This window comes from Quercus suber, unplaced genomic scaffold (assembly GCF_002906115.3).
Source record: "Quercus suber isolate HL8 unplaced genomic scaffold, Cork oak 2.0 scaffold_457, whole genome shotgun sequence".
Classification (NCBI taxonomy): Eukaryota; Viridiplantae; Streptophyta; class Magnoliopsida; order Fagales; family Fagaceae; genus Quercus; species Quercus suber.
This window is the reverse complement of record NW_027069908.1, coordinates 357,709-370,141: the sequence shown is the minus strand read 5'-3', so window position 1 is coordinate 370,141 and position 12,433 is coordinate 357,709. Positions and strand designations below refer to the sequence as shown.

Sequence of the window (12,433 nt, the reverse complement as noted above, 5' to 3'; positions counted from 1 at the left end):
CCCCCAACCCCCTCCAAAAAAAAAAAAAGGAGGACAGCATCAGATGTCCCTTCACTGGATTTTATTGCATGCTGCATTGTGGTATTACAGGGCCTTGTCAAGTTTTCTACCTTTATGCATAACATGGTTAATTGAATTTCTGAGGTTTTGATGGCAATTTGTAGCAGTTGCATATATATTCAATGTGATTATTGTAAGTCTATGCCTTGTGTTTATAGTCTCTTGCCCAAAATTTGCTGTTTCATATTCTTAATGTCTGGCCTTTTTCAACTGTCCTATGTTCTTTGCACGTGTGTGTAAAAGCATACCAAAGTTATCACTTGTTAATTGATATTCAGGTATGGGTTTACAAGAAAACGTCAGAAGAAAAATTTCCCACTTTGAAGAAATATTCTGACAAAGCACCTCCAACTGATAAATTTGCCACCCATGAGGTCAAAGTAGATTATGAGTACCGAAGTGTTGAAGATACTAGTAAAGTTGTACCTCCAGAAGGAAGGATTAAAGGATATCGTTATGGACCTCAAGTAGTTCCTATAGCACCTTCTGAATGGGATGCTGTCAAGTTCAAACCAGAAAAGAGTGTAAAACTTCTAGGATTTACCGATGCTAAAAACATATTGCGGTACAACTTTAACTGCTTTGACTTGCATATGTATAATCCTTTTGATTAATATTAATTGGAGTAATAACTTTTGATTTGCCTTTTCTTTTGTCTTGACCGCCGTGAATACAAGACATTATTACATGAAAGATGTCAATGTTTTCATTGCTGATCCGGGCAATAAAAGGGCAATTCTTGCAGTTTCTGCCCTAGCAAGAGCGATGAAAGAGAAAAATAAGGTGGCAATTGTGCGTTGTGTTTGGAGAAATGGGCAGGGTAGTGTTGTTGTGGGGGTTCTGACACCCAACGTTTCTGACAAAGATAATACTGTAGGTTTTAATACGCATTCTTACTGGATCTTGTTATATTTGTTAATTTGTACATCTCTGCTTCTCATTTATTGATGGTTTTCTTTCTTGGCTAATTTTGCATGCTTGGTTGTATTTGCTGGGCAGCCTGATTCCTTTTACTTTAACGTGCTTCCCTTTGCTGAGGATGTTCGAGAATTTCAGTTTCCCTCCTTCAACAATTTCCCGTTGTCATGGCAGCCTAATGAACAACAGCAAGAGGCTGCAGATAATTTGGTCAAGATGCTTGACCTGGCACCATCTGGCAAAGAGGAAGCTCTGCAGCCTAACTTTACACCAAATCCTGTTCTGGAGGTACTCATTCATGCAAATCTTCTGTCTTTATATATTAGTTTGACAGAGTGCAAATAAGCATGGCCTATGACCAATGAGTATTTACAATTCCTTGTCTACCCCATTCAATATACTTTGCTGGTTTTCTACTTGTAACTAATACAGGTGTTAAATATTGTCAGCGGTTTTATCGTTATCTTGAATTGAAATCAAAGCACCCAGATGCAGCTGTACCTCCGCTTGATGAAACTCTCAAGAAGATGACCGAACCTGATCCAGAAGTACTTTCTCAAAACAAGTCTGTTATTGACACATTTCGCAGGAATTTTGAACTTAAGGAGAATCCAAAGGTCATTTTTGCTGAAACACTTTCCAACAAAGAAAATATGTTATGCCGTGAAATTTAATAGTCGCTAAATCTAATTTTATTTGGCTTGCAGCTGAAGAAATCAACTCGGCGATTTTTGCTAGAAAAACCATCTGGATCGAAAGAGGGAGAGGGTTGTGGCAACATTGCTGCTCAATCTGTTGATTCCATTAAAGATACATCTGTAATTAAGGTTGAGAATATTGGGAATTTGACGCCTGTACAAGATTTTGAAAACATGATGTCACGTAGAGATGGTCCAGAATGGATTGGTAAGGCAATCAAGGATATGAAGAAGAGAATATTTGACTTGGTGGAGGACTCCTTTGAAGGGGACAATTATCCTAAAGCACTTGAATGTCTAGTTGCCCTTCGCAAGGGTTGCATCCTTGAGCAGGTACCTCCCTTCCAACTATATTTCTTCTGAACCCCAATTGATTTCAACTATGGTTTGATGATTATATATATAACTTTTTACATATTTTTGGCCAAACAATTTTGTTTTACTTGGATAATGGTTAAAAGGCTATCATTCAGTGTTCCTGCACAGCCATATTAAATTTAAAGCTATAGTTACAGCTCCATTATTTTGAGTTGTCTTGTGCTTGCTACCCTAGTGAACAAATTTTGGCAGGTGGGCTACTAAAAATATATTTGCGAAAGTTAGCATGAGGTTAACAAAAGGGCAGTAATCTTTTTCAGTTTTATAACTTTTTTCTTTTCACAAAAATTTGTCTATAATCCCTCCCATGTGTTATTTAAGGAGAGAATTCTCCCAATTGATGTGTGTATACCTTAATTGTGTATGCTTAATAGCCTGGGCAACTTGTTGACCTCTTGGTCGTATTTTGCATGTGTTTTGATGACTATGAACTATGGTTACACTTATACCAACTACTTATGAATTTCCATACGTTTTTCCTTTGCAGGAACCAAAACATTTCAATGATTTTCTACACCATCTTTGTAAATTCTGCCAAAAGAATAACCTTAATTGTTTCTGTGAATTTCTTGCATCCAAAGAACTCACCCTGATCTCCAAGACAGAAGCCATCGACAGGTTTTGTACTACCTTTTTCCCTGTTGTATTCAATTTTTGATTGCATACTTCCATTTCTATTCTTGTCCTTCTGTATAATTGTCATTTCACGTGGCCGCTAATTTATTCTGTATTTATTTTCTCCTTAAGCAGTGAGGTTACAGATGATGAAGCTAGAAGTTTTCTGGTTAAATCAGAGTCAAAAACTGAGTAAGGACACAAGTGGATCTCCGTTCTTGTAGTTTTCTCCTATGTTGATGCTAATCACATTTGTGTATAGACACCCAAGTTTTGTTAAGAAAATGGGGATTAAATTGTAAATGTCCCTCAAACCTTCAATTTTGGAATCTGCTTCAACCATGGAAGGTTTTTATGGAAACACATAATGAAGATGGATGTTTACAATTATTTCCTTTTTCTGTCTTTGTTGGGTACACAAGATTCATCTGGCTTGTTGATGACATGATGGGAGTCTCTTCCCATCCCCAAAACAACCATTCCTTGTCTAGTGCCATGTCCATAACTTGCTTTGGTAACTTTCTTAGAACTATGCAAGCTCATTTGTTTGTGGCTTTCAAGTTACAACCTTTCTGGGCTTTGGTTTTTAACATTGAGGGAATGATTCCAATTTCGTCCCATCACTTTTGTTTTTGCCCAATGGTTACTTTCCCTCTTTTGTAATCCGGTGCTGCCTGCTTTGTTTGTTTAACAGAACAAGTAAACGAAACAGAATTCAGTGGTGGTGAAGGAGGGAGGTAAATACCAGGAGCAATAAGATGAGTTTCATCAACCCCTTCTCACCAAGCCATGAAATTAAAGCATATAACAAAAGCGTTTTCAACCCTAGCAGAGCAATCACAAAACAATAGTCATTGTTAGAGCTAAATCAATCAGTTGAATAATAGAACAGCTTCAGTGGTTTGAACTAAAAATGGAATGGAGAAGAGAGATATGGCTACTCTTTTTGGGTTTGAGGGAAACAAAAACAGTTGAGTTGTTGGAAAATGAGAGTGTGTGAGAGAGGTAGGGACACTTACTGGAAATATTATTGTATGAAACTCGACATCCATGTAAAATTTTTTTTTATTAAAAAAATTTAAAAAATATACTATATAATTAATATTACAATTTCTGATAACAACACAAATTTAATGATTACAATGAATTCTTACAAATAATTTATAAATAATCTACAATCATTCACTCAACCTTTGCGATAGAATTATGAAGAAACTTCAATGGCTTGATAAACCAACGGAAAGAATCGCACCACAACCAGATTAGCACAAAGAGATCACCCAAAAGATTTTGTTTTTGCTTTTCCTTGATTTAAGAAGCTTGGATAAAATTGACAAAAACTGAAAAAAAAAAAAAGTATATATATTTTTCTTTTTATATTAAAAAAAAAAAAAAACTTGAGAGAGTAAATCAACATAGAGAGAGAGAGAGAGAGAGAGAGAGAGAGAGAGAGAGGACAATGGGTGGCCCCACCAACAATAAATTGACAGTTGTTAACGGTCATTTTCGTGATAAATTTTATGGTTCGACGGAATGACTGAGCCCAATTGCTTAGCGGGTCAAACTAATGTATTTTTGTCAATATATTCTGCTCTGTTACATAGCCCAAGCCCATGCAAATGGTTGGGGAATTGAGTAGGAATGGTTTTGGCGGGTGTGGGTTAGTTCCCATTGGATGTTTTACATAGGCCCAACTTGTACGTGCTGCGAAGTGGACTAGGGATGCTAGGGGCATCTAGGGCCCATGAAGGAGGTCCAATGCTAGAAATTTTCACCCCAAATTTGACTCCATGCTTTGTGTGACTGTGCCCCTAATTTTCAGCCCAGCTCCATTTTCCCACACCAAGGCAGCTGACTCGAAGAAAAAGGCTGAGCAGCCTAGCCCACTTAACCACCCAAATGTAGTTTTCCAAAGCCTACAAAGACTAGAGACAGCAGCTATAAAGAGGAAACAACTTTGTTTCCAAAATCATGCAAAAAGCAACCAAACCTTTCCCTAAGCATAAAACATAATACACCAAGTCATAAAAATAGCATCTGAAAGGTCCAAGGCCTTCCCTCCCACCTAAAAACTGGTCACAAGCATCCCCTAGAACTTGATATAAATATGCATCACCAGCCCATAAGAAAACCAACGTTTTTCCCTACAAAAAACCCAAAACTTTGACACAAAAGCCCAGTCAGCTACCTTAGTGTATGGATGATTTGAAGGCCTGGGGGTGAAAATATTAATATAGGGGAACTCTCCCTCTTTTGCTCAGGACCTCCATCAATTTCTTCCTCTATGTGATTGCAAGTTGAAATTTCTAACTTATGAATATATAATTTCTACACTTTCTTGTGTTTTCATTTTTGTGTTGTTTTCTCTTTCCATAAAGCACCATTAGCCTTTGTGTACCTCACATTGCGAATTTTGGGCTTGGCTCTCCAAATAACTAACGAATTTAACAAACCCAAGGGGAGTTTTGGGCTCATTGCTGCAATCTCGGCCTTTGTCGCAAAATGTCCCTGACATTTTGGCGACTCCGCTGGGGAGTCAAGCAACTAAGGAAGGAGAAACCATGCCTCCTAAGTCAAAAAACCAACATACGTCCCACACCATTGCTCCATCTCAAGGGGCAGCCGCTGACGCCTCCTCTTTAAGGGAAGTATGTCTTAAGAAGGAGGTTGAACAAGCCCCTCAGCAAATGAAGGAACTATTTGAAATGATGCGAGGCATGCAGCAGAACCAGGATAACCTTGCTCAGGCTATCCAGCGCAATGAAGAATCCAACAAGGCTCACGATAAGGAAAATCCACGGCGAGAGGAGCCCACACTTGAAAAAGGTTAAAATGAGAAGGTGGCAGACAATAGCGAGAAGACGAGGCAAGACAAAGTCAGCGATGCTCTTGATGCGAATAATGATTCTCAATATGTCACGCTTGCCGACGTAGCAAAGCTCATTTAGAAGGAACAAGTGAAAATCTCCAAAGTGCTAAGGCAGTTCGTCCGCCAACCTCCTTACCCATCTGAGCTGTTACACAAACCATATCCCAGAAATTATGAAGTTCCCACATTTTCACTCTATGATGGATGACGAGGAAACACTCCTGAGCATGTAAGCAAGTTCATAGATACTATAGGCCCACACGCTAGTGATTCGGAGTTATGCCTTCGCGAGTTTTCCAAGTCGCTTTCTGACAATGCTTATTCATGGTACATCACGATCCCAGCTAGATCGATCAAGTCGTGGGAAGACATGGTGGAGTGCTTTTGCGGGAAGTATTACCAAGAGCAAAAGGAGGTTACGTTGATTTGTTTGCACAACAATAAACAAAGGACCGATGAAGATTTATTCGATTACATACGGCGATTCCGAGATAAAGCCCTCGAATGCCATGTGAAGTACGAGGAGCATGAATTGGTTGAAATTTGCATTGATAATATGTTTTCTGAGTACAAAATTCACCTTGAGAATTTTGAAATCAAGCAATTTGCTATGCTACTCCGAAAGGCCTGCAAAACCGCGGCATCTTGGGAGACGAATGAGAGAACTTGGAAAATGAGTGAGCGGTCAAAGACTGATAATAGGAATGCTCCCCAAGCGCCCTTGGTGGTTGCCAATGAGCCCGCTAGCAAGAAGCAAGAAAAAAGCAGGGCAATTGAAGAATATCTGCCCATACCTTGCACGTCGGAGGAATTGAGTGTCATCTTTGATCGGTGGATCACAGACGGAGTAGTAAAGCTATACAAGATTGATAGAGAACCAACTGAGGAAGACAAGAAACATTCATGTTTCTGTCGCTACCACAGATATGTTCATCACACAACTTTGGAATGTCGCTACATACGAAGGATGTTTCATGAAAAATTGGCAGATGGCACTCTCGAAGTAGGCCATGGCACTCAAGGTGTACAAAGAAATCCTTTGCCTCAACATGACAGGGGAAAGGGGATAGTTGCTGTGGTCATACATGCTAGTGACGAAGAAGAAGATCCCATGATATCTGCTACACTTACTCCAACCGCTATTAAAACATTACAAAGAAGCCCGCGTTTCGTTTTTTGTTCAACCAATGGGATTAACCCCCAGGCTAGAATGGCAGCAACGGAAGCTATAGTCGACATTGCGTGTTCATCCGGATCCCATTGTTTTACAGCAGAAGCTCATGCAAGTTGAGCCTTTCTAGAGATGACCAACGCAGTCACCTTTACCGATGAAGACATGGAAGTTAAATACCCTGATCACAAGAGGCCATTATATGTCCCAGCAATGATAAATGAAGTTCATGTGAGGAGAGCCCTCGTGGACACCGGCTCATCCCTCAATATTCTTCCATTAAGTACTCTTGTTGCAGCAAGCATTTTCCGAAAAAAAATACAAGGATTGCCAATGGAGATTACTGGATTCGGGGGAGGATGCGAGCATACCATTGGACATATTCAGTTAGTACTAAAGGTCGGATCACTTGTGGGGCTCACCAGGTTCCATGTTCTCGATTCTTCTGTGTCCTACCATGTGTTATTAGGAAGGTCATGGCTGCACAAGCACAAGCTCATATTGTCTACTTACCATCAATGCGTCAAGGGACGCTTAAATGGAAAGCTGATTCGTGTCCTAGCCAATCCTACTCCTTTCGATTAATTAGAGGCTCACTATCTAGAAGTAGCTTTTTATGATCAATTGACCATAAATGGAGGGGACGCAATTACGAAGCCCGTGGGCACCCTTTTGCCTAGTTGGGAGGATGTTAAAGGGGGTTCTGAAGTGGACTTATGAGATCTCCTTGAAAGGAAGAAGAAACACAAAGAGCGAAAAGAGTTGACCCATGATGCTCCAAGATGTGAGAAGTTTCAACTGCCTGATGGGCGCACCGTTTACCGCTTGTGAAGGCGCGCGGGGCTTGCATGCACCAAGCAAGAGGGCCCCGGACTGATAGAGAGGGGTTGTCTTACCTCCTGCTAGTTGTTAGAAGAAGCATTTGATCCGACTAAAAAAGAAGTGGTATTGCAAGAAGTGTTGACCCCACCTAAGCTGTCGCCAAACAATGAGGAACTTGAAATAATCAATTTGAGTGATGATCATAATATGGAGCTGCCTATCTTCATCAATCCCTTGCTCATGCCACCAGAGAAAAAGGAATTAGTGTCTTTGCTTAAAGAATATCGTGATGTTTTCGCATGGCAATACGAAGAAATGCCGGGTCTAGATCTTGGAATGGTGGCTCATGCTCTTAGTATTGAACTAGGGGCTAAACCAATGGTGCAGCCAAGGAGGATTTTCCATCCCGACGTCGAAGCTCAGATTGTTCAAGAGGTTAAGAAGTTGTTAGCAACGGGGTTTATCAAGCCTATTGAACACCCACAGTGGCTCTCAAACATAGTTCCCATAAAAAAAAAAAGAATGGAAAGATAAGATGTTGTGTCGACTTTCAAGACCTGAACAAGGTCTGTCCAAAGGACGAGTTTCCTTTCCCTAATATGGACCTGCTTATTGACTCAGTTGCGGGTCATCAGATGTTCTCCTTTATGGATGGTTTTAGCGGATACAATCAAATCAAAATAGCACCGAGAGACGTAATAAAGACTGCATTCCGTACTTCTATTAGAAATTTCTACTACACCGTGATGCCATTTGGGCTTAAGAATGCGGGTGCCACATATCAAAGAGCTATGACCGCTATCTTCCATGACATGATGCATTGGGAACCCGAGGACTACATCGACGATATAGTCATAAAGTATAAAACTAGAGAGAGTCATACAAGAACCCTCAGAAAAGTCTTCGAGAGGTGTCTTCGTTACAAACTGCACATGAATCCTTTGAAGTGCGCATTTGGGGTGACAGTTGGAAAATTTCTAGGATTCCTTGTTCATCAAAAGGGAATCGATGTGGACCCTTTGAAAGTCAAAGCCATAGTCACAATGAAACCCCCAACATTAGTCAAAGAGTTGAAGTCCTTCATAAGAAAGCTCTCTTACATTCGGAGATACATACCAGGTTTAGCGGCTGCGATCGTCCCATTCACTTCATTATTGAAGAAAGGCGTGAAGTTTCAATGGAGCAATAAACATCAGTTAGCTTTTCGCAAATTACAAGAGATGATGACCGACCTACCTACTGTTAGGTCACCAACGCCAAGCGTACCACTGCGGTTGTATCTTGCCTCAAATGACAAGGCTGTTGGGGCTCTAATCGCGCAAGAAGGTGAAGATGGTACTGAGTAGCCCATATACTACATAAGTAGAGCCCTTAGAGACGCAAAAACGCGTTACCCAAGAGCTGAACACACTTGTCTATCCTTGATATATGCAGCGCAAAAACTGCGACATTATCTCTTAGCCCACACGGTGCACTTAATGACGAAGTCCAATTCGATAAGGACACTTTTGCAAAAGCCCGTTCTCTCGGGTAGGCTGGCACAGTGGTTACTCCAACTCTCCGAATATGATATAGTGTCTGTCATGCCAATGGTAGTTAAGGGTCAGGCAATAGTGGAGCTTCTAACCCAATTCCCCAGAGAAGACACCTCACAAATCACGGATGAAGTGCCTGGAGAAGTTGCAGAGGTGGCATGCCTATAGGAGAATAAATCTCTGTGGGAGATGACATTTGATGGATCTTCCATTTCCACCGGCAAAGGAGCTGGTTGTCCTAGCTAATGGGGAAAATGAAGTCATATCCATGTCTTTCAAGTTAGACTTTCTTTGCTCTAATAATGAGGCGGAATATGAAGCATATCTTACTGGCCTAGCGATAGCACGAGAAATGAGAATCAAAAGGCTTAAGGTGCTGGGAGACTCGAATCTTGTGGTAAGTCAAGCGAGGGGTGATTTCTCTCTAAAAGAGCCCTCGCTGGCCCCTTATCGAGCAATGGCTTAGAGGTAGGAAGATCACTTGATGAGCTAACCATAGAACACACGCAAAGATCAGACAACCGCCATGCCAATGCCTTAGCCACACTTAGGTCCAAAATCATGTTCGAAGGGGAAAGCACCAAAGTTACCATCCTCAAAAGAAGCATCCCCATCACACTACTCTTGCAAGAGGAGTTTAAATATGGCACCACAGGAGCTAAAGATTGGTGAGCACTTTTGAGAGATGCCTTATTGGAACAGGGAATGAAAATTGATGCCAAACAGCTTCGAGACTATACGCTTGCTGATGGCGAGCTTTATCGGAGGCTACCTGGAGGAGTGTTAGCAAGGTGTGTAAATTTAGAAGAAGCAGCGAAGAGGTTAAGTGAAGTCCATGAGAGGACCTGCTGCGTCGAGAACGAAATCTCTCTCTATCGACGCCTCCAATGCTTGGGTTATTTTTGGCCTGATATGAAGACTCAAGCAAGCAAAGTGCAAAGCCATTGCCCAACATGCTAGCATGTGTTCGATAGGGTAGAATCATATGCTATCTTCCAAACGACTGACTGGAGAACACCATTTCTGGAATTCATCATGGAAGGAGTCCTACCTACTGATAGGAAGGAGGCTTATTACCTCAAAAAGCTAGTCAGGTGCTATTCTGCTGAAGGAGGAATTTTGTTTCGTAAAGGATACAACGGTGAGTTGCTGAGATGTTTGGGCCTTGCAGAATTGCAGGCTGTAATAAGAGAAGTACACGGTGGAGAGTGTGGAGAGCATCAACAAGGAAAGAAACTTCACGAATGACTCTTATCAGCGGGGTATTATTGGCCTTCAATGAAGAGGGACACCACTGAGTTTGTTTAATGCTGCCACACCTGTTAAGCGCATGCAAACCTCATCCATACCCATCCCATAAGCTTGCAAGACATGAGCACACCATGGCCTTTCCACATCTGGGGGCTTGATCTTATCGGCCCCATCCATCCACCATCAAATGGCTATATTTGGATCCTTGTTGCCACCAAATATTTTACGAAGTGGGTGGAAGCTATTTCGGTCAAGAAAGCGACAGGGCCAACTATGGCCAATTTCATCAAAGAACACATCCTTTGCCGTTTTGGGATTCCATACAAGATTGTGAGTGACAATGGTACTCCATTCATAAACAAAGATGTTTGAGTAATCACCGAGTATTACAAAATCAAGCATCAAAGGTCGACCCCTTACTACCCTCAAGGGAACGGACAAGCAGAGGCAACCAATAGGGTCGTATTAGGAATTCTTAGTAAGATAGTGTTTGACTGTGCTGGAGGTTGGAATATGCATCTTCTCGACACACTTTGGGTCTATAGAAGCTCTCCTAAAACAGCCATTGGCTTTTCGCCATTTTCCTTGGTACACGGCATCGAAACCATCTCGCCGATGGAGTTGTTGTTGCCAACAGCTCGCACATTGCAAGGGCAAGAGCTTGAAATAGATGCAAATATGTGTGCTGAGGTGCAAATGGTGGACTTGGAAATAATGGATGAAACGTGCGACATTGCACGCGAGAGGGTACGGTGATACCGGTAGTGAATGAGCGGCATGTATGAGCAGAATGTGCACGAACGAATCTTCATGGAAGGACAACTCGTTCTTAGGGTAGCAAATTATGTGAGAAGAAAAGTAGCGGCCCCTTCCAAATTTGCACCAAATTGGGAAGGCCCATACGTTGTGAAAGAGGCTCATGGAAGTGGGTATTACCGCCTTTGTAGCATGAACGAGTCTACCGCAGCGGATCCCATCAATGGCAAGTGGCTTTGGTGTGTGTGTGTATATATATATATATATATCTATACGCACATGTGAGCGCTCATGCCTCAAAAGAACATAAATCATCTTGTTCAAGCAACAAACCTTACGAATTCATAAGGGAACTCATAAAAATATGATCAAGGTAAAACCCCTACATGCGAGACTACTATGCTCTCAAAAAGGTAAGTGGGCACCACTTCAACGACAAGCCTTACAAAACAATAAGGGAGTCAATGAAGTAATGACTCGGCTAAATCCTCATTCACAAGAGGAAGCCTGACATCCGCTCAAAGGTACACCTTACAAAATAGTAAGGGGACTAACAAAAAAAAAAAAAGGGAAGGGCGGTGACGCATCTTCATATATATATATATATATATATATATATACGTATGTACGGATGTATATATATATACATATATTTATTTATCGCTTCGTTGGACGAACATTGCTCCCTTCTTTTCTTTTTTCTTTTTTAGGTTTCTTCCTCTCCCGTGGTTTTTGAAGGAAAAGTGGACATCTCAGAATCATTTGAAGATGATCTGTCGGACGATTGTGAGAATGTTGCAGTACCTATTGCTGCTGCCTCTCCCTTTATCACTACAGGACAAAGGTCTTTAGTTGGCGCCGACAATGAGATGACAAGTGAAAGCTATGACGGGACAAGTGAAAGTTCAGCTGGAACCACAGTGAGCCTTACAACAAAACTTCCTTTCCGCCCCTTCCCTTTTTTTTTTTTTTTTTTTTTTATAATAATAATAATAGTAATAACAACTTCATGCCTCTGCTCATACTATGTGACTTTTGGTGCGTAGGGGACTTTGGATGCAAGCAAGGGAGTCGACGCTGTCGAGGAGGCGACCAACATGAAGCTTGTGATCGCGAAAGGCTCAGTGAGTATTTTAATACACACACCACATACATATATGTGTGTGTGTGTATATATATATGTATGTATGTATATGCATATGCATATACGTCTTTCACTTTTCTTCTTAGTTCATACATACATTTCAACTGGCCTTGCCACTTACCTACAGGTTCAGGTTACCCTCAGTATAGGTGTTGAGGCACCCGTCGACGCCACCATCATATCAGATTCTCAGGTTGATCCCAATGTCTACAGTCT

The 12,433-nt window shown here is 41.2% G+C and overlaps 1 protein-coding gene across 1 annotated transcript; it reads left to right on the top strand.

The window, feature by feature from the left end:
* Positions 1 to 338: 338 nt before the first annotated feature.
* LOC112027820 (ATP-dependent DNA helicase 2 subunit KU80) lies at positions 339 to 3,059 on the top strand (the record flags this gene model as incomplete). Its single annotated transcript, XM_065762414.1, is given in 7 exon segments — positions 339 to 625; positions 738 to 933; positions 1,060 to 1,266; positions 1,428 to 1,595; positions 1,686 to 2,009; positions 2,542 to 2,672; positions 2,805 to 3,059. Coding segments are annotated over 7 exon segments (1,374 nt in total), but the record flags the coding sequence as incomplete, so codon positions are not given.
* Between the last annotated feature and the right edge of the window lie 9,374 nt (positions 3,060 to 12,433).